Source organism: Macrotis lagotis, chromosome 2, assembly GCF_037893015.1.
Source record: "Macrotis lagotis isolate mMagLag1 chromosome 2, bilby.v1.9.chrom.fasta, whole genome shotgun sequence".
Classification (NCBI taxonomy): domain Eukaryota; kingdom Metazoa; phylum Chordata; class Mammalia; order Peramelemorphia; family Peramelidae; genus Macrotis; species Macrotis lagotis.
In genome coordinates, this window is record NC_133659.1 from 184103885 (window position 1) to 184125193 (window position 21309).

The 21309-nt window shown below is 36.0% G+C and overlaps 2 protein-coding genes across 6 annotated transcripts in view; one reads left to right on the plus strand and one right to left on the minus strand.

Annotated features, from left to right (window-relative positions):
• Positions 1–1157: 1157 nt before the first annotated feature.
• Positions 1158–21309, minus strand: part of LUC7L3 (LUC7 like 3 pre-mRNA splicing factor) — a 51679-nt gene continuing 31527 nt past the window's right edge. For 3 of the 4 annotated variants that reach the window (XR_012475856.1, XR_012475854.1, XR_012475857.1), the window contains one exon: positions 1158–6998. The gene's annotated coding sequence lies outside the window, so the exon portion shown is untranslated. The remainder of the gene's footprint in view (positions 6999–21309) is intronic. The other variant, XR_012475855.1, reaches the window with a different exon arrangement.
• On the plus strand, positions 6804–20376 carry ANKRD40CL (ANKRD40 C-terminal like). 2 transcript variants are annotated; one of them, XM_074223718.1, is made up of 5 exons: positions 6804–6946; positions 9737–9816; positions 13156–13260; positions 13863–14038; positions 14817–20376. In XM_074223718.1, exons 2-5 carry the CDS (start codon positions 9777–9779, stop codon positions 14949–14951), a joined length of 456 nt encoding a protein of 151 aa, XP_074079819.1. In that variant the 5' UTR covers positions 6804–6946; positions 9737–9776; the 3' UTR covers positions 14952–20376. The 2 variants fall into 2 exon arrangements, with proteins under 2 accessions (XP_074079819.1, XP_074079820.1); XM_074223719.1 differs by lacking the exon at positions 6804–6946 and having other exon boundaries at positions 9718–9816.

Here is a 21309-nt window from a genome sequence, read left to right on the forward strand (position 1 = left end):
TTTTTCTATTTCTGTTGAAAACTTCACTAACTTTTCACTTACCTAGGTTCATAACTTTATCATCCTGTATTACTCACTCTCATTCACCTTTTTTGCCAAATCTGATTTTTTTTATATCTCCCAACTTCTCCCATCTATCTCATCAGTACTCATTTAAATACATAATCTAATAAATCTCTATACCTTAAGTATTCTTTCAAACCCTTCCCAAGTAATTTTCTATCATACTTCCCTCATGTTCCCCAACTTGAGTGTTCCCCATTACTTCAAGGACCAAATGTTAATTCTAATTTAAAGCCCTATATAATTTCCCTGGTTGGAATGTAAGCTCCTTGAGGAGCTGTTTCTCTCCTGCCTTTGTATCTCCAATACTAGTTCAGTGTCTGAAAAGTACTTAGTTTTTGTTGATTGTGAAATCGGCTTGCATCTGTGGTCTTTTCTAGTCATAGAAAATTATGGAGAACAGATGAATCAGTATGATTAGGAATTAACTAGGAATAAGTATAAGTAGCAGGAATTGAAGAACATGAGGGATAGGAATTTGGAGGGGAGGGGGGAGAATGATCTCTCAATTTCATTTCAGATTGGGTCTTGGGATTAATTTGGGTAATGGTGACATAGCAATATAGTAATCAGCAAGTATCAAATCCTTATTATGCGATGGACATTGTGCTAAGGATATGGTACAATGGCAAAAGTGAGTTTCCAAAGCTCTGATCCCATTCTTTTAAGGGAGACACAGGTAGGTAACACCAAATATATTCAAGAGATTGGGGGTAGGAGTGTTGGTCCTAGAAGATGGGGCTATTAGGAAAGGCTTCTTGTAGATAATGGCATATGAATTGAATACTGAAACTAGGGATTTGAAGAGAAGGGAGTGCATTCCAAACAGGAAATGGAATGCCACTTGTGAAGAATAAGGTCAGTCTGCCTGGATCATAAGGTGAATGAAGGGGTTATATGCAATAGGGCTGGAGAGGTAACAAGGGGCCAAGCTGTGAAGGGGCTTTAAATATCATTCAAGACAATAGGTGTCGGGGTAACAATGGAGTTTATTACCTATATGGACTGGGAAAATCCTAAACTCTGATTTGTTTTATATGCTATAATTTATTTGAGAAACGGTCAGAATTAGACATTTTCACCTAGCTTCAAGGGAGTGATTGAGTTTTAAATACCCTTAATATAGCCAAATTTTGATGCCCTGAGAGGATGCGTCCAAATATGGAGGGGTCCTTATCCTTGGGCAATGAATCATGAAATAAGTAAACCCGTTTTCCTCAAACCTGTTTTCAGTAGTCTCTTAGTCCCATGAAGAACCAGGCAGGACATATATTTACTGGTAACAACTTAAAATTTAATAGATTATTTCTATTTTAACAGAGACAGAATCCTTCAATTGAAGCATCCTGCATCCCACAATATAAAGAGGACTTGCAAGGGTACAGATACTCCCCCCTCTAAATATTAAGTATGAAATTATGTACTATCAAAAATACTTATATTCAATAAATGGGAAATACATATAAAATAGATTGAATTTTCTATTTTGTCCAGAATTTTATAAACATCTTTTAATTTCCAGCCTGTCAAGGCATTTAGATTTGCTGGAACCAATACCTACCTATAAGTTTCAATGATGACGTTTCAATACCCAAAGTGGGTTTTTGTTCAGTGGTCATATTGTTTTAATAAATGCTAAGTGAAAAGAGTGATCTTTACTCTTCCAGGTGGGAGAGATATTTTTACTTGGAGGTGGCATCATCTTCAGCATCCTTGAAATCACACTAAGCAGCTTGAGTAAGACTGTTTAGACCACAGAGAGAAGGGTCTTAGTTTTCCATATGCAAAATGAATACCCATTGAAAAGGGATTAATTGCCCTGGAAGGGCCCAAGACTTCTCCCTCCCACATCATTCATCAAGTTTTCTCTGCTTCCCTATTTAAATTGATCTTTCCCTTCTAAAGACTCTTCTGGCAGCATGGTTTACCTCTTTTACAGTCCTCATTGCATTCTGAGGGGCTAGAAGATGAGGGAAGAAGTCATCGCTCTGTCATTCATTAATCAGCAAACATTTATGTAGTCATCACCCCCTAACCCCTCCAAGCATCCCAGATGGATTCTCCCCCCCCTCAATTTTCCTAGTACTTTTCCCAGATTACTCCTCTGCACCAATCACATTCTGCCCTGTTTCAAACAATCTGGATGCCCGCCCCAACAACAATAAGCAACCCAAAGGTAGAGATTGTCATGTTCATATTTATCTCCCAAAGCACCCACCACAGTGTGTGGGTATGCATCTAAAATATTTAAGGAACTATTCTGCACAAAGTTCCTTCTCAGGCAGTGGAAGTATAGCCATCCAGTAATATTTATTTTTATTAAATACCTAGAATGTGATAGGCATTGTATTAGTTTGGAGAAACATATATACAATTGAGGTTGTCCCTGCCCTCATGGAGCTTACAAGCTACTTCAGGAATACATCATATTCACAAAACAATGAAGAAGGGATATATATACAAAATGAACACATAGTGATTGGAGAGGGAGAGGGTGGCACTGACATTAGAATCAGGAAATGTTTCTTGAAGAAGGTAGCACTTGAGCTGAATCATGAAATTAAGGTTTTGAAGAGGTGGGGAGCTGAGAAGGGGGTGAGGAGGGAGAATATGCCAGGCATGGAAGAAGCCCTGTGCAAAGGTGTGGAGGTGGAAGATAAAAGTGTTGTGCACTAGGAATAAAAATAATAGTTTGGTTGGATCTTATGTGTGGGGGAGTAACACATAATCAGTTTGGAAGGATAAACTGGAATCAGACTAGGAAAGGCTTTAAATATCAAGCAGAAGAATTTGCTGCTATTATACTAAAGGCAAAAGGGAACTCTAAACATTTCTTGAGCAAGAGTGTGGCAGTTGAACCTGTGATTTAAAAATATTCATTTACCAAGTATGAGGAACATGGATTAGGTTGGTTGTAGGAAGATCAATTACTATTGCAAGGGGTCCAGTAAGGGGGGTTTAGTCTAAGGTAATTCGCATGTAGAAATAAGGACAGATATGAAATAATATTTAGAAAATATAATCAATAAGATGTGGCAACTGACTAAATATAGGAGTGGTTAGGGACAGGGGAGAGTCAAGGAAGACTCCTTGGCAATCAACCTGGGCGACTGGAAGTAAAATAGGAGTGCCCTCAGACAGAGAGCACTTTTGTGTCAAGGACCCTTTATGTAGTCTGGTAGAGCCATGAACACCTTCTCAGAATGATTTTAAATGACTAAAACAAAACAAATGAGAGTTTAAAAGAAATCAGTTATATTGAAAAAACAATTATAAAAAATATTCTGAAAGTTCATAGATACTCCCAGTTAAGAATCTCTGCTTTAAAAGAATAAGGACAAATTTCAGGAGATGGAGAGGGATTCAAGCAAAGACAATGTGTTCTTTTGGAATATGCTGAATTTGCGGTGCATATGGGACACATCCATGTGTCAGTGTCCAACAAAAATAATTGGAGATGTGGGATGGGTACGTAGATTTGAGAGTTATCTGCATAGAGGTGATAATTGAACCCAAGGGAACTGAGAAATCAAATATGAGAGAAGAGATAAACTAGGACAAAGACTACCTTTAAAAGGCTTAAAATGAGACAAGATGGAAAAGGCTTAAACAAAAATAACCATGAGGTAAAGAGGAAAAGATCAGATCCAGGAGGGTGGTATGAGAAATCTGAGGAGAGGACTTCTGGCAACTCTAACTGGCATAAAATGCACAAAGATGCTAGAAGAGGCAGAGCAGAGACAATAAAACCAAAGAGAAGCAATACTAAAGTCCTCTACCCAACTGAGGATAAAACAAAATGGCCAAGAGCTCACAAGGACTCTGGTCAGGGGAAGGAATCTAAAACCTGTAGAATATGAGATATCCAAGTAGAGAAAGTCATGGGCATACCAAAGAGGATGCATATGGAGGAAGACTAGTTTGTCCTCTGACAAGCCAGGAGACAGAGGTACAAGCAAGAGACTGAGAATCCCTTTGTCAGCCTTAATTCAATGGGAACAGGACAAGAGTTTGAATATCCAACTAAAAATAAGAGAGGGGGCAGAGTCTTGGCGAAGTCTCAATCCAGGAACTGGAGACTAGACTAATGAAACACAAGAAAAATTACAATGCAAAGAAGAATTACTCTATATTAAGAGAAGATATGAAGATAAACTCAAAAGAGAATAATTCCACAAGATTAAAAAAGAAAAAGAAACGAAGAAAAAATTGGCTTGGCCTCAAGGACTCCTAAGAGCAGATGAAAGAGCTAAAAAATGAAATTTGAGTTTTTCTGAGGAAGAAAACTGGAAGGAGAAAAAAATAGCTTTGAAAAGAAAGTAGGAGGGGCGGCTAGGTGGTGTAGTGGATAAAGTACTGGCCTTGGAGTCAGGAGTACCTGGGTTCAAATCCGGTCTCAGACACTTAATAATTACCTAGCTGTGTGGCCTTGGGCAAGCCACTTAACCCCATTTGCCTTGCAAAAAAAAAAAAGCCTAAAAAAAAAGAAAAGAAAGTAGGAAAACCTTACCCACCTTATCCAAGTGTCTAACATTCTGAAATATAAAACAGAACAAACGTAATTCAATGATTCAAAGAAAACCAAAAATAGTAGAGCAATATCAAATTTTAGATAGTAAATACACATTTCATGTTTAATTTTTTTCAATCTAAAACAAGTCACTAGAAAAACAGGACAAAATTTACCTATCAAATAAAAAAATTGGATATGATATTTCAGGAAATCATAAATCTAGAAGCAGAGAACAAAGAGAAAAATAGAATGAATTCAACTTAATTACCTCTTAAAAAAACAAATTAAAAATATATGGGAATATCAGCCAAAATCTAGAGCTTTCAATTAAAAAAAAAAAAGGTACTTCAAGAAGTCAGAAAAAGTTCTAGTACCAAAGAACCAGAGTTAGGATCACCCACAAATATGCTCTACTGTAAGTATTTTGAAATCTTGGAATACAATAGACCAAAAGGCAAAAGAAAAAAAGGCTTATTACCAGGAATAACTTATCCTGCAATACTGTGATAACCCTATAGGGTAAAAAAAAATGAATCTTTAATAGAATAAAGAATTTTTCAAGCATTCCTGATGAAAAACTGAAAGCTGTAGTAGACTCTCTGAAATGCAAATGAAGGAGATGAGAAACCTATGAAGTTAAATTCTATTTGAGCACTTAGAAGTGTTTAAATGATGACCAAGTGTTTACAGTTCTAAAAAGGGTAAAGAGATACTTGATTCTTTTACAATTTCACTATATGCAAAGGGTCACAAAAGAAAGAGGGGCCTGGTTGAATTTGCTGGTCTAAAGCAAACTCATAGCCAGCAAAATTCCTAGGGAGGTAGGAAATAGATTAAAAATGTAATTGGGAAAAGTTCAATAAAGATCTATTATAGATATTAATTTAGGGGGTTATCCAGGTCAACATGCAGTCCAAAGAGATTGATTTGTATTTGAGTTTAATACCATTTGTCTAAAGAAAAGTGGGGGGGAGGGAAGAGAAGAAAAATGAAGAAATGAAGAAGGAACTATTTCTCATAAGCAGGATGTGCCAGGAGTATATAAAATGTAGATTGAGTAGGGAAGGAGAATATATCTTATGAATCTCTCATTTTAAGAACCTAATTCTTATCTGGGGAAAAAAAAGGCAAAAGGAGGAAGATCACAGTTTCAAATAGAAATACACTGAATTCAACAGGGAAATAAGGGATATGGAGGGAAAGGAGAGTGAAGTTACATAGGAACAGTAATGGCAAAACAAACCAGTTATGGAAGGCTGATCACTGGGTTAGATAAAGAAGGGAAGACAGAAAAGATCAGACCACTTCAATTATAGATTCATGGAATCATCATGATTCCAGAAGACTGAGAAAAAGACATAATTTTCTAATATAGTTAATGTGTAGATTTGTTTTGACTGTATGTATTCCTTTCTGTAGAAGATTGGAAGATGGAATAGGGAGGGAAGAATTAGTCATAGTAGAGAGTAATAGAAAAAGAAAACTAAAACATTAAAAATACACAGAGAAGACATTCAGAAGAGATCACAGACAAACAGGGCAGCTTTATTACTATTGTTATATTTAATGTACACTTCTAAAAACAAATGGCATTTAACAATTCAGATTTATATATAAATCCTCTTTTCACTGATTATTGAAATTCTCATGCTTAAGTTCATAATAAAAAGAAAATGGTAAAAAACTAAATTTAGTAGAGATTACTTTCAGCTGCAAAAAGGAGTGGCACTCAATAAATCTGAATAATTGACCAGGGCACCACTAAGCCCTCCCCCTGTTGTTTCACTGGTTTTATTCCAATTCCTACCATTACCCTAGACTCAGCCTCATACACCAAAAACTTTTAACAGCTTTGACTATTCTACTCCTGGACACACCCACCTAGGCCTCAGCCTGCCTCCTCTTCCCCTCAGTGGTAGCAGTTTCCTGTAGAAAGGAAAAGCCCAGGACAAAGGGCAAAGATCAAGTGAAACTTGGGTATTTCGCTGCCCTAGGGTTGGACAATATCCAGATCTACTGCACTGAACCTCACCCGACCCTCACCCCCACCCATTTTCTTCCAAGGCCATGCCTTCTGGAGGAATCCCACCCTGGGTCCAGTGACACCCTAATATCACAAAGACACTTTATATAATTTCCCCAAATGTTTAATTTTGGGGTTCCACCCCTTCCTCCTCCATGCAGATTCCCAGCCCAGGACTTTGCCCCTGCCCTTGCCCCTCCCAACCCTCCTCGCACCTGGGGATGGGAGAGAGGCTCCAGGAGCTCCAGCGCCTGTCTCCTCACGTTTAACATTGGGCGTCAGTGGATTTCAGATCCATCTTTTCCTGAGAACAACCCTGGATCTCTGCTAAGGCAGATGCCTATCAGGTAGGATGTTTGTTTCCCATTTGTGCTGTTATTGCTGTCACAGATGTGATTTCTGGGAAGGGGCAGAGAGAGGAGCCTCTTAGTATTAATGTACTAAAGGTTGGGCTTACCCTGAGGCATCAACTTGGAGGGGGCTTAATTATAACTAACTATAGGGTGGACCTTCTCTCTGGTGGGCAATAAGGCTAGCCTGAGCTAGGAGCAGGGCAAATGAAATTTTGTATATAGTAAATATTAGATAAGCATTTGCTAAATGAAAATTAACTTTTTTTATATATTCTCTGAGGGACAACAGGAAAGGTCTAAGCCACTGAGGCCTCTGGTTATGACCTAAAAAGATAAGGGGCACAAAAAGTTGATTTTGGGGAAAAGTGATAAGCTCTGAATAGAGTAGCCATGGTTAGCAAAATCAGCCCACATTTGAAGGCTAATTCAGCCTCTTTTTTGAGTCACACACAATGACAACCTCAATGGACATGTTGAAGGTAAGGGAAACAGCTTTGCTACCACACAAAGAATTCTAAAGCTGAAGAGAACACGTAATTCAATCATCTCATCATATACTAAAAATGAGAACCCATGCAGTGGCCTGCTCAGTGTTATAAAACCAATGATTAGCAGAGCCAACACTGGAGCCCAGGTCTCCTGAATTCAAGTCTAGAGCTCTTGTTCCTAATATTGCTCCTATTCTATCACATACAAGGAAGTGAAACTGACAGTTTATTGTACAGCATTTGGAATTTGAAATGGTGCTCATTTGCAAAGTAAACTCAGAGCTCTCTACTTTTTTCCTTAGCTGAATTTCATATAAGTCATCTTAGATATTAGGTGTGCTCAAACCAGGGTTCCTAACCTTTTTATTTTGTCTCATGGGTCCCTTCCTTCTCAGAATAATTTCTTAATATTTTAATGTTTTTAAATAAAGGAAATGCTAAATTTGTCAAGAGGTTAGTAATGCAAGATGGATTTTTTCTTCCCATTCAAGTTCATGAACCTTCTGAAATCTATCCACAGATCCATTCCTTATGGGTCTGTGGCCCCAGGTTAAGCATCCCTGACTTAAACAAATGTATAATCTTTCACTCAAGACTTTTATTCCAATAGGACCATTACAGAATTAGAATATCAAAATTGGGGAAATAAAGGAATAGAAAGCTGCATGTAATTTCAGGGATTTTTGGCTACATTGCTTAGTTTTATTGAATTATTTCCTTTGTCCTCCCTTCTTGTTACAAGGGATAGCTCGCTCTTCAAGAAATATAGGGAAGCAGGAGTAATACAGGTGATGTAAAGATACCAAAAATATTTTTTAAAAAAATGATGAATACAAGAATTGAGAAAAACAGAAAGAAATTTAGACAACTTGATGCTGAGTTAAATACAAAAAACCAGGAAAATAAGCTATAAGCATACCAAATATAAATGTTAAGAGCCAGAAAATCTTGAACAATAGATAACTGATGACCAAACCGAGATGCAAAGAGAGAGGAAAATCACCTCTCATTTAGATTAGGGAAATACTGGCATGAAACACTACACATACTGTTAGGTTTGGTTGATATGGAAAGGAAAAGGGGATATATATTTGGAAATGAGTGATATAAGATATAAACTTATAAAAGGCAAGTATCATTCCATTGAAATTGTTGTTTTGAATATCACCTGTTCATATTCTTTATTAGAAGACATCTCTTATTTTCATGAATATCCTGACACTATTCTTTGGTTGTTATTTTTTACAAGGCAATGGAGTTAAGTGACTTGCCCAAGGCCACATGGTTAGATAATTATTAAGTGTCTGAGGCCACATTTGAACTCAGGTCCTCCTGACTCCAGGGCTGGTGTTCTATCCACTGCGCCACCTTAGCTGCCCCCTCTGATACTATTCTTACAAGATTGTGTCACACACCTTGATACTGATTCTGCTATCTGCCCTTATTTCTATCTTTTATTCATGCTTTTTTAAAATCTGAGTTTATGGATAATGTGGTTCTTTTAAATATTTCCTATTTTCCTTCCTATCAGATCACTTATTTTTATTTTCAGGATTTCATTTTTAGATATTTCCTAACTCTCTTGGACTGAATTACCCTGCAGGATTTTAGATCATGAAATATTTTTTCTCTGAACTTTGAAATCTTTTCTTCCAAAATCTATGATGAATACTAAATTTTGCCAGATTTCTTTTTAATTAATAATTCTAAGGTAGAATGGTCACTTTCAACATTGTTATTTCTCTATCTGCAACCAGTTCCTTACAGATAATAATTTCCTTCATATCCTCTATCTTTTAAAGAATGAAATTATAAAAAAAAATAATGAAATTATTCTAACAAACAAGTCAAAATAATCAGCTTCCCTGCTTTAAGCAGAGAGCACTAACAGTTCCTTGGACAATTTAAATCCCTTGTCATTGTCATGTCTCCATGCCAGATCTGTGATGTTTTCCAATCTCATCTATTTATTCCTTCTGGTCAACTAATCAACTGCATAATCCCAAGACAAAAACAAATAGACTCCACCACGTGACTTTTGTTTGTACTATTATTTAATGACAAAACCCCGAGCTGGAAATCAGGATATAACCACTCCTCTCTACTCTTCATCTTCAGTAAGTTAACTGTTCTGAAACTCAGTTTTGCCATCTGTTATATTAAAAATAATCCCTGTCTACCCTAAAATGCTTTGCAGACTGTTGCTCAACAAAACTGTCAGTGTTTTGAGGCTAACAAACTTGAAAATGTTCTGGAAGCTGAGTTTTCTATGAATGAATGTTTTCATCTTTCCTAGATCGGGTGTGGAAGAATACTGACCTGACACAGCTAATCAGATGTCTGACCCAGATAAAAAGATAAGGGAGGGGACAGAAGGTAATTTTATGATTAATAATAGGGTCTTTATAGGAAGGTTAATATAATGGAACAGCTGAACCCACTTGAGGCTTTCACTTATAAGCAAGTGCAAACTGTTCCAGAGGACCTCCTTTACAACCCACTTCTCTTTACTAAGGCACAAAGTTTCCATGAAGGACTGAGTTCTCTTATCCTGTATATGAGAAAGTCTAAGCATTAACTTGGGGATGATAGTGAACTTGCTAAGAAGTGGGGTGAATAAACCAGGAGAGCCACCACTCATTTGAGAGCGTCAATGCTTGACATGGGGAAGAGGCAGACTGGTGTCCTAAGCAGGCACTGTCATCTTTTGACTGTATCCTCTCAAAAGATAAAAGAGAGATGTTAAAAGAAATCCCCATCTCAAAGTCTAGTTAAAAATAGACAACTAAGAACTGTGTACCCCAAGGAAATATTCAAAACCTTGAAGAAAACTTTTCCATTCTACCAGATAATAGAAATATGGTTCTGATGAAAAAAAAAATAATGCAAGCCTCCTATGTCAACATAATAGAAGCAAATGTCTATATGTAGGGATAATTCCACTAATAAACTGAGACCAAAGTCAGCCTGCACCAGAGAAAAGATAAAAGAAGTTCCAGACCTCAATAATGTATATATCTAAGGAGATAATAGTGGCCCTGCCTAAAGTTCAGGATAATAAAAAGGTCTAGGCCTAGTTTGGAGGGAATGGGATAGTGAAGTATAGTCAGCTAAAAGGGAGTCAAGTATTATTCTAGCCTTGGCTGAGAGGTTGCATGGAATAGATGTCAACTTGTCTACCATATTATCCTTGATCTATTTCAAGAGCTCTCAGAATCTATAAGCTACCACTAGTCAACTCGTTAAATGATTCACTATCTAAAGGACCTATAACTATTACAAACTGAACATCTCATGCATATTAATTTTCAAATATATATTGATTTTTTGTATTTTCTCAGTAACTAGATACTATTAATTACTTACCCTCACTGAACCTGTTTCTCATTTATAAAACAGGGAGAAACCTAATTCAATTTGAGAATTATTTTAACAACATGGAAAGAAATTGTATTAGATAATAGTGACTCAAAAACAACAATGAAATAATCTTTGCCTTGAACATGTACACAAAAAAGCAGATACAAAATAAAATCAATATGATATGGGAGTGGATGGGTTGGAAAGACCCTTGAAGTCCAAGCATGAGGGCAAATGAAGAAAGGCCTCATGTATTAGGTGACCCTTGAGTTGACCTTTGAAAGAAATGATGATCTATTGCTCCTCACTACTATTCTACTTTATATAACCAATTCCCCTTTTAAGTGGCATTTAAAGGAGCTGTTATTACCATGCAGCAATCCCACAATCAAACCACTGAAACTGGGCTAAGACCTATAATTACATTCTAACTCTCACATTCACTAGCTGTTTAACACCAGGCAAGGCAATCTCTCAGCCTCAGTTTTCTCATTTATAAAATAGCAACTGATATTTATATAGCACTTAGGGTTTGCAAAGTGCTAGACACATATTTCCAGTGATTCTGACAACTATTTTTTGTGAGGTAAGTACTACAGGGTTTATTATCCCCATTTCACAAATGAGAAAATGGAGGCTCAGAAAATTGTGACTTGAATGGTCTAAACAAGTACTTTTGAAGCTAGTAATATACTAGAGTATATTACTGGAGTATATTTTCTCAGGACTGAGAAAGTTTTTCATGAACTTTAAGCACTATAAAATGAACTATTATTATTATTATTCATCTCTTGAAACTTCCCCGTTTCTGTTAAGAACACTACATCACGGGTAGCTAGGTGGTACAGTGGATAGAGCACTGGCCCTGGAGTCAGGAGAACCTGAGTTCAAATCCAGTCTCAGACACTTCATTACCTAGCTATGTGACCTTGGGCAAGTAACTTAATCCCTTCACCTTGTAAAAACAAAAACAAAACAAAGAACACATCATTCCAGGCACAGGTTCAAGGGTAGCCACCTGGACTTCCCACTCTTCACCTTCCATAACTATTCAGTTGAGTCATGCTAATCAATCAACAAATAATTTACTAATCACTTAGTGCCACCTATCAAGTGCTAATCCATTCTAACCCCATTATCTGTCCATCCCTATTTACATAGACCCTCTTCTCTCTCCCTTGTCTACTGATCAGTCTCATGATCTTTAGTCTCCAGGGCTGTCCAACCTTGCTTGGCTAAGGTCACAAAGCTAGATACTTATTAAGTGTCTGAGATCGGATTTGCACTTAAATTCTCCTGACTCCAGGGCCAGTGCTCTATTCACTTTGCCAATTAGCTGTCCCTCCAACCTTACTTTTAAAAGCTTTTATTGAAACAGACAATATATTTTGATTTGCCTAGTGAGAGCTCGGTTTCATTTACTAAAGCATTTAGTAAATCCACAGAAGCAGCTGCATAAAATCATCTTTGCGCTGTATTTTGGACAGCCCTGCTCTAAACCACTGTCAAAGTATTTTCCCTAAACCATAGGTTCATCTCCCCTTCCCTCAACTCCTTTCCATAAGCCACTCTCCTTGGGCATATAGAATGCCTTCCTTCATCTTTGCCTCTGGGAACACTGAGACCCTTTAAAGTGCCACCTTCTGCACACCTCTCTCTATAGTTTTTGTCCTCTCCTCAAACCTCTCCCAGTTACAATCTACTTTTCATAATTCACCCTGTAAAATCTAAGCTCCTGAAGGATTGTTTCCTCTTGGTCTTTTTAACCCCATCATCTAGCACAGGGTCACACACAGTAAGCACTTGCTGAATTGAAACATAGGTTGGGGGGAAAAAAAAGAAACATGGGATGGTGGTGGGTAGTTGGTATGTGGGTCAGTGAAAAAGTGACTTCCCAACACCACATAGCTAAGTATCAAGTGTCTTGAGACTGGATTTGAATTTGAGTCCTCCTGCCTCCAAGGTCAGTCCTCTATCTACTGCACCACCTAGTTACCCCCAACAAAGCATTTCTTAAAATATTATTATAAAATATTTTAAGTATTCTGAGATCCTTTATTCAAGCTAAATAAAGTATATATGTTTCCTCCCCAAATCATTGTACTTTAAAAATACTTTGCAGTTTCTTTAACCCGATTTGCTAATTAAGGAAAATTAGACTTTCACTTTTGAGAGTAATTACTATTCCTTTCATGTACTTTTAGGGGGAAGCAGAGAAGAATAAACATTTTTAGTTAAAACTCTTTTATGTGTGGATCCCTGTTCTTGTTGTTAAAGCCCCAGAACAGAGAAACGGGGTCAAAAATGGTTGTTCCATTCTTCACAACTATCACTTTTTTTTTTTAACTCTCCTAGAGGAACATGAAGAGAAAGTTATACATGCAAAAGTATCAAAGGAACTGGCCCCTTCACCACCACCACCACCTTTTCTCCCTAGGGCAGAAAATGACACCAATGCAGGTGAGGTTTCAGTCCATGCCTAGAAATAAAAATCAAGTTCTTTCAACTACTTCCCTCTCTGAGAGTAACCCAAGATTTCATACTGAATTTATTCCCCATAAATAAAATTAGGATTACTGGAATAGCTCCCTCTCTGCACCAAAATAACTCCCATGAAAAGTTAGCTTCAATAAGACAGATGGTGCCCTAGCCAGGGTGTCTTTGTAGAAAGGTTATTTGGCAGAGGTGAAAGGCTGCTGAACTTCAATCAAAAGACTTGGATCTAAGATTGTGTTCCACCATATTAGCCTATTTATACCACATCTCTCTCAAAACCATGAAAAAAGCACTTTATAAACTATAAAACGCTCTTATAAAGAACCAATAACCCAAGTAGCAATGTCTAATCCATCACAAAATGTTAGCATATTTCTTGTAGGCTCACTACGCGCTATCTATGCAGATGCTTTGCCCCCTACCCATCTAAGAATTTTTCATAGCAATTAAGCAGCCATATTATAAAAACCAAATATATCCCTTGATTGTAGAATAATCTAGCCCCCTGCTTCTTCTGTATGTTTTCTTCACTTGGATAATAACACTTCAATCTATGGGTCATCTAGAGCTGGTGCTAAAAGTCAGAAAACAGAGTCCCAAAGAGAATGACTTCATTGAAATTGAACTGGACAGACAAAAACTGACTTATCAGGACCTACTGCAAGTGAGTTGTCGGGAATTAGGAATTAACTTGGAGCAAGTGGTGAAGATTAGAAAGTTACCTAATACACTACTCAGAAAGGTAAGTTTCCAAATGATCATAAACCAAATTATATTTGGAAAAGAGTTCAGATCTGGGGGCTAAAAATGTATTTCGGTATAATGCACATTATTAATTACTTTGATGTTGTAGGGGTTAAGTGTAAATCATTTACCCTTAGTGCTCATCTGAGAAATGGGGCTATTCCACTATCAATACTTCAAAACATTATGAAAATGTTAAGTGCTATATTAGTGACTGCTGATTTATGCACCTAGTAAAATTACAAAAATCTCTGGGTGCCTTTAAAGGTTTTGCAGTCATGTCATTTGCTTCATGAGTCTTAGAATTAAAGAATTAATAGTAGATGGCAAAAAATGGAGTCTCCAAATGAACTTGCCTTGGTTTGCTCAGCAGTAACTAATTCTCATTCCTGGTTTGCATAATAGTACTACTTTGGGGTATCCTGAACATAAAAACTTTTTTTCCTTTCAGAATATTAAAAAAAAAAACCTGTGCAATTCTGATGAATCTTTAGTTGTTGAGAAAGCTATTTGCTTATAATCTGGCATGAGATTTCCTTACAAATACGCTGCATAGGAAATTGCATGTAGATACAATTGGGAAATTTTAAACAATTATACATTTTGGAGGTGGGGAGAATGGTAAGAAGAATCAATATGGTTTTAGCATTAATTTGCAGAACAGGAAAATATTAGCAAAAAACAATCCCTTCTGTATTTTCATATTTTCATAGTGATTACACAAATTAATCATGCAGAGATAAATATAGTTTTCTTTCATTTCCCATTCCCAAAAGGATAAAGATATATCAAGACTACAGGAATTTCAAGAACTAGAGCTGATTCTAGTGAACCATGGTGTGACAGAATCTACGTCATCACTGATAGAAAAACCCTGCTACAATCATATTGCTTCAAAAATGACTTATTAAGCCAAACATGAAAACCTGAGAAAAAATTCTAAGCACTGGTTACAGACCCAGGATCTAGGTCCAATTTCAGCTTCCATTTATGATACTTGGCATGATATAGTTCCTCATCTATAATTTTTCTGTAACTTCGATTCCCAGATGATTAATGTTATTGATTTAATGAGAATAGATAGATGTTTTAGTTTGTTGAGGTTTAAGAGTCTATAGAAGTTCTTAAACCAGTACCTAATACATAATAGTACTTTGTTAAATAGTAACAGAAAAAAGCAAAGATTAATTAGCATTCATCCACACCAATAATTTCTTATATTCTATAGGCAAAGTACTAGACGGGCTTCTTGAAGGATGATTATTTTCTAATAGCTGGTTATTTAGGCAGCAACTTGATTGAAAATCCTTAATTGACACACTGGAGATGATCTGAGAAAACTAGGCAAGAGTAGCAGTTGCAGTACCTTGCCTCACAAATTGAGTCAAGGATCCAGCTACTTCATTCCACAGTGGCCAACTCTGTTTGCTGAACAACCACAGAATTAGCGAATCCCTTTTTCATGCTTAGATGTTTCATTTGATACTTATGAATAAAAGTAAATGAATTTCTCAATTATAAAAAATGATAGCACACAGTGCTGTGCTCAGTTACCCCTCAAAATAGGAGGCTTGCCATAATATCTTGGTTATCCAAATATACCTCTAAAATACAAAGAATTAATTCTGGTTGTTTTATTCTACTACCTAATACCCTCCAGATCACCTTCTTTAGTGACTACTGAGTTAAATATTTTGCACAATATATTGTAAGCATTTAAATCTATGTTACTATTAACAATGATCTTGGGAAGGTAAATTCATTTAAAAAAATCAAGGGGGGGCTAGGTGGCGCAGTGGATAGAGCACTGGCCCTGGAATCAGGAGTACTGAGTTCAAATTCGGCCTCAGACACTTAATAATTACCTAGCTGTGTGGCCTTGGGGAAGCCACTTAACCCCATTGCCTTGCAAAAACAAAAATAATAAATAAAAATTAAGTCCTCTGTACAAATTACAGGTGGGCCAAGTGTAAAGCATTTAAAATTAGATGTTTCTAATTGTTTATACTACTGTTCTACTGTATTAATGTAGGTATGGTCAACTTATTCTACGTGGAATTGCATGATGTACTTATAGAGGTAAATCTGCATTTTTAGTAGAACATCAGAATCAAATTTACCAAATATTAAAAGGTAAAATTTGAAAATGAGATTCTTAAAACATGAAATGGAAAATAAAACTTGGGAAACCTTTCATAAATTTTAAAACTAGCTTGTGAATTTAAATAAATGTTAACTGTCACCTTTCATTAATTAAAACAAGTTAACTACTTATCAGGAATTTTTAACTTTTTTGTGTCAGACCTCCCCCTTTAATAATCTTGTGAAATCTATGGATTTGCTAACAGAAGAGCTTATTTTGCTGTAACTCAGATACCAATCATTACATTCTCTTAGTATAAACCTACTATCTTCACTTGTAGAAATTCCCCATTTGAAAAGCATTGTTTTTTTTTTTTTTTTTACAAATTAGTACTTTAACTCTGAAATGGTTAGGAAAGTGAATGGGACAATAAAAATAATTTCCTCCCTTGATCCTCCAATGTGAAAATGCAAGTCTTAATTACTTCTTCCCTCCAAAAAGTCAGCATACCTTTCAACTTCAGCATGTTTTAACCTTTTTTTATGTGTCCTGGATAATTTTGGCTATTTGTAAAGCCTCTGGATGTCACATCTTAGAATTTTTTTTAAATAGTCCAATGATTAAATTTCAACTAAAAGTTAAAAAATAAATATATCATTTTCCCTCCATCTAAATTTATGAACCCCCTTAAAATCTATTCATAGACTTGCAGGTTAAGAACCTAAAGTATGCTCAATTATGTAGGGAAATGCTAGTTCTAAAGTAGGGCCCTCAAATCTGGGAAACAAGCAGCTCAAGCAGAGTTCTAAAACAATAGCTGGGAGTTTGCCATAAAGCTTCTATGGTTGGCAACTGTAATCCTTTCTAGTGTGAGAAGTGATTAATACATACGGCTGTTTTAAAGCAGTATATGTATATGTACGTGCACCCATGAGTGTGCAATGTGTACACACATATAAATCCAAGTTTCTTTAAGTAGTCTGTACTCAGATCATTAATCTATGAGAACAGAAAAAATAACTATTCTCTTTTGTCATCTTTCCTTCCCCCCCAGTCGAAAACAAAATTTTCACACTGGTGACTATTGAATGTTGGAAAAATAATGAAAATGTAAGAAAGTGTTGAAGGTTGGTCTGATGGCATGGCATTTCTTTGCACAGTAGATTGATTTATTTGTAATGGCATCTTTCTAAAAGAAAGGTTTCATTGCCTATAGCCTAGACATGGGAACAAAAGATCAGTCCTCTGGCAGACAACTAAATATAAATGATGCTAAGATAAAAGAAAACAGCTCAAAGAAAATCTATTATTTAGGATACCAAATCTTTCATTTGGGCAAGATAGTCTTTTCTCCTGCAAAAAGAAGGAAATTCATTCACCTGGAAAAAGGGTGATTTTCTAAAATACATTCTATGAATCTCTTTATTCATCAACAATTAAGACCTGTTTCCCCCTAACCCCCATAATTCTTAACCTATCATCTGACAACTATTAACTGCTATTTTGTATCATGTTCCTAATACAAGCATTGTGAAAATTCATACTACTAAACTTTATGTAATTACAAATAAAACCAGATTAAACATAAAACTACCCTACACAATCTTTTGAAAAATGAGACTCAACCTGACTAAAATGTCCAAATCCATTGATCTGGAAATCCCACTTCAAGAGACATACCCCCACATACCCCAGAGGTCCTATGTACACCAAAATATTTATATCAACATTTTTTGCTTTTAATTTTTAAATTTTATTTCTTTAAGGCAATGGGGTTGAGTGACTTACCCATAGTCACCCAGCTAGGTTAATTATTAAGTATCTGAGGCCACATTTGAACTCAGGTCCTCCTGACTTCAGGGCCAGTGCTCTATCCATTGCATTACCTAGCAGTCCCACAACACTTTTTGCAGTATCAAAAAAATAGAAATCAAGTAGATGCCCATCAAATAGCAAACTGTGAAGTGAGAATGTAATAGATAACTTTGTTATAAAAATTAAAAATAAATAAATGGGAAAAGTTAAATATAAACTGATACAAATGAAGTAAATAGAAGTGGGAAAACAATATTCCTGACAACATAAATGAAATTTTTTAAACCCCTGAAACTGAATGCTGTGTGACCATAATCACTTAATTTGGACCTGATGAAGAGAACACTATTGTACACGTCCTCTTCTTTGCAGAAATGGGAGACTATGCGTGTGGAATATTACATATACTGTCAGGCCCAGCTAATTGATGAATTGGTTAGTTTTATTGAACTTCTTTTCTATCTTTATAACAAGGTATGACACAGAAATAGTGTCCATAAAGTTAATGCAGTTTAAAGCTAGCAATATAAATAAAAACAAAACAACACAGGTCTTGAAACTTTGTTTAAACTTCAATTTAAAAAGAATGTCAAAAACCTAACTTCTCCAAATTATTCCTTTGTTAATCTTCCCTTAAATAATTACACCTTGAAGGTCCCTCAATGACTCTAGCATGTGGCTCACTGAAACCCTTTCCATTCTATCCCAAGGACTTCAATATTCATATTGAACTATTCTTGGAGTTCAAGGAGAAATTTATCCTCTTTGTATGGATTTGACCTCATCTCCACATTTCAGCTATACAACACTATTAGGACCTTATAACACACCATTACATGAAATCACACCACTTCTAGGAACATATATTCTAAAATTCTTCTCTAACTAAAAACCATTGCATCTACACTGGTAAAATTTCCTCAGGCACATAAAACCTGTTTTTTGACATTATTGTGATCTCTGATATCACCATTTCCCTCCATTCTGAATGAAAAGAAATCCCAACTCACCTCAATGGTCAACTACTTTGATGACATAGAAGCCCCTCACACCAGAGGTTCTTTTGCTTTGTGCCTGCTGAAAATCTTCAATTTCAAGTAATTCCTGTCATTTAATTTCTCTGCTCCTTGCCTGCCACATGTGCCTAATAGTCATGAAATCATATGTATTCCATCCACTAAATGTTTACATTCTATAAACTAGAATTTGACAGGCTAATTTCAACATGAATCTCTATCTTCTTCCTCATATCTGACTACTCCAACCTTTTCTTCTTTACTGAAGCTAATGAACCTGAACTGTCAAACTTCCAAACAGTAGATGACTATTTTTTTCAGGTCAAGACTGGTCACGTATTACTTCAACTCCCCTCCTCTAGACTTCTAAGATTTTCATTGTCTCTACTAATATATATTCCCTTTAAAAAGGCAATTTAATTTTTGCAACTAGTTGTGGTGCAAATAACTGCATCTAAATAAAGGCCAAGCTGCTCAGAAAAGAAACATGACTTTGCATAAACCTTCTGTATACATGCAGAGAGGTAGGGGGAACCCTTGCAGTTGCATAAAATTACAAATAAAACGTATGATACAGTAAGAAAGCTGAAAAGCTGAAGAGGCATGAACTTTAGACAGGAATGAAGCTAGAGTAATCATAACTTTATAATTAGCCCTGTATAAACACCAATGCATTAGATTTTTCAAGGTTCACTGACAGAATTACTGACACTGACTTCAGCTAAAAATAAAATGCAAATTAAGATTATTCTTGGTGTTTGGCTAAATGATTATTGTGCTATTTGTCCACTTCTTTCAGCAGCCTTCTGCTCTAAAGACATTATTCTCTGCAGACACAATGGTGACTCTTAGTCATCGCATCCTCCTTATGGAGTAGTAAAGGCTGGCTCCTTGAGGATGCAAACAAATAACAACCTAAGCAGAGTACTATATAAAATATACATGCAATTTCATGCACAGCATTTCAGAAGTTTCTCCACTAAAGTCTTACTTGAATACTTCATTATAGCCCAGTGAGAACTCAACTCATTTCTCAAAGACCATGCCAAGAAGTCAAGACTGCCATCTATTGTCTAAGGGCTAGTCTAGCTAGTTCAGAGAGATGCGGTTTTTTTTTTGGTGGCCAAAGATGAATTGGAGTGTTTCAGTGGGGGCTTAGTGATGGAGGTATGTAAGCTTAATTTCAACTGATTAGCTTGAAAAAAGAAAATAAAAAAAACAAAGAGGATATGATCTTCAGTGGAGGAGCTTTTCACAATTATGAAATCATGAATCTTTTGAAACACTTATATTTTTTTAAATGACTGCTTAGTTGATATGCATTTTAAATGAGCATAAACTTAAAGTATCTCTAAAAGCTGTGAATTAAAAAACTCCTTGATAATTTTTTCAGTTTTAAACAAGTGATCATAAATGTCTGTAATGAAGGTGAAATACTTAAATATCAATAAGACCATTTTTTCCTATATTTCCCAATAATGAAAACATGATTGTATAAAATCCCACTTTTATTTTGAGTTGTGCTGGCTTTGTCTGGTAATTTTAATGTGACTACACATCATTTAGAAATTAATTATTAACCACCTGCAGCAACTGTTTTCTTACAAATAAGTAAAAATTATGTGTAGGAAAATAAAGTGCTATACAAAAATTGGTAAAAAATTCCAGTCAGAGGAAGAAGGGAATAAACATTTCTATTATCACCTGCTCTGTTCCAGGCACTGTGTTAAGCGCTTTACAAATATCTCCTTTGATCTCCACAATATCCCTGGGATGTAAGTGCTGTTTTCCTCCCCCTTTCATAGTCTGAGGAAGATTTGAAGTCTCCAGGCCCAGTGCATTCTCGACTGTACAACCTAGCTACTTCAGCCAGCCAGAGAAGATTCTATCCTTCCCAGGATTCCACTGGGCACATAGTCAGGCAATAGACTATGAAAGAGAATCTATCTGAGCAGTATCTTTTCTTCTGATCTCCTCCCTAACCCCCAAGGATATTCCTCATGAACTCTCAAGGCTATTCTTTATGTGCTCTACTGTATGTAGCTATAACAAGTTTAGAGAAAAATTTGAAGTTTGCTAGATAAGCCAGTAAGACTAATGTGCTAATTTTTCTGAAGGGGATAGGAAGATCTCCCACTTAAGATACTGTTTTGGCTTTTTGAAACATTCTTGTACTATATTATAACCCATGTTTCAAAACCAACCTATTTACCAACAAATAGGACCTGCAGATGAAAATAATCTTGAAATAGTTCTGAAGCAATGGTGGTGTTGCTTTAACAAAATCCTGAAGTAGTACAAGAAAAGGAAAAGTCAAAACTAGATTTTCTAGAACAGTCCTTTTTCACAATCAAA

What these genes read in the sequence shown, in the direction of transcription:
- ANKRD40CL (XM_074223718.1), top strand. Translation starts at nt 9,777, where the DNA reads ATGTCTGACCCAGATAAAAAGATAAGGGAGGGGACAGAAG. An exon ending in GATAAGGGAGGGGACAGAAG is followed by an intron (nt 9,817 to 13,155) that starts GTAATTTTATGA and finishes TAACTCTCCTAG; the next exon opens with AGGAACATGAAGAGAAAGTT. An exon ending in AGAAAATGACACCAATGCAG is followed by an intron (nt 13,261 to 13,862) that starts GTGAGGTTTCAG and finishes TGGGTCATCTAG; the next exon opens with AGCTGGTGCTAAAAGTCAGA.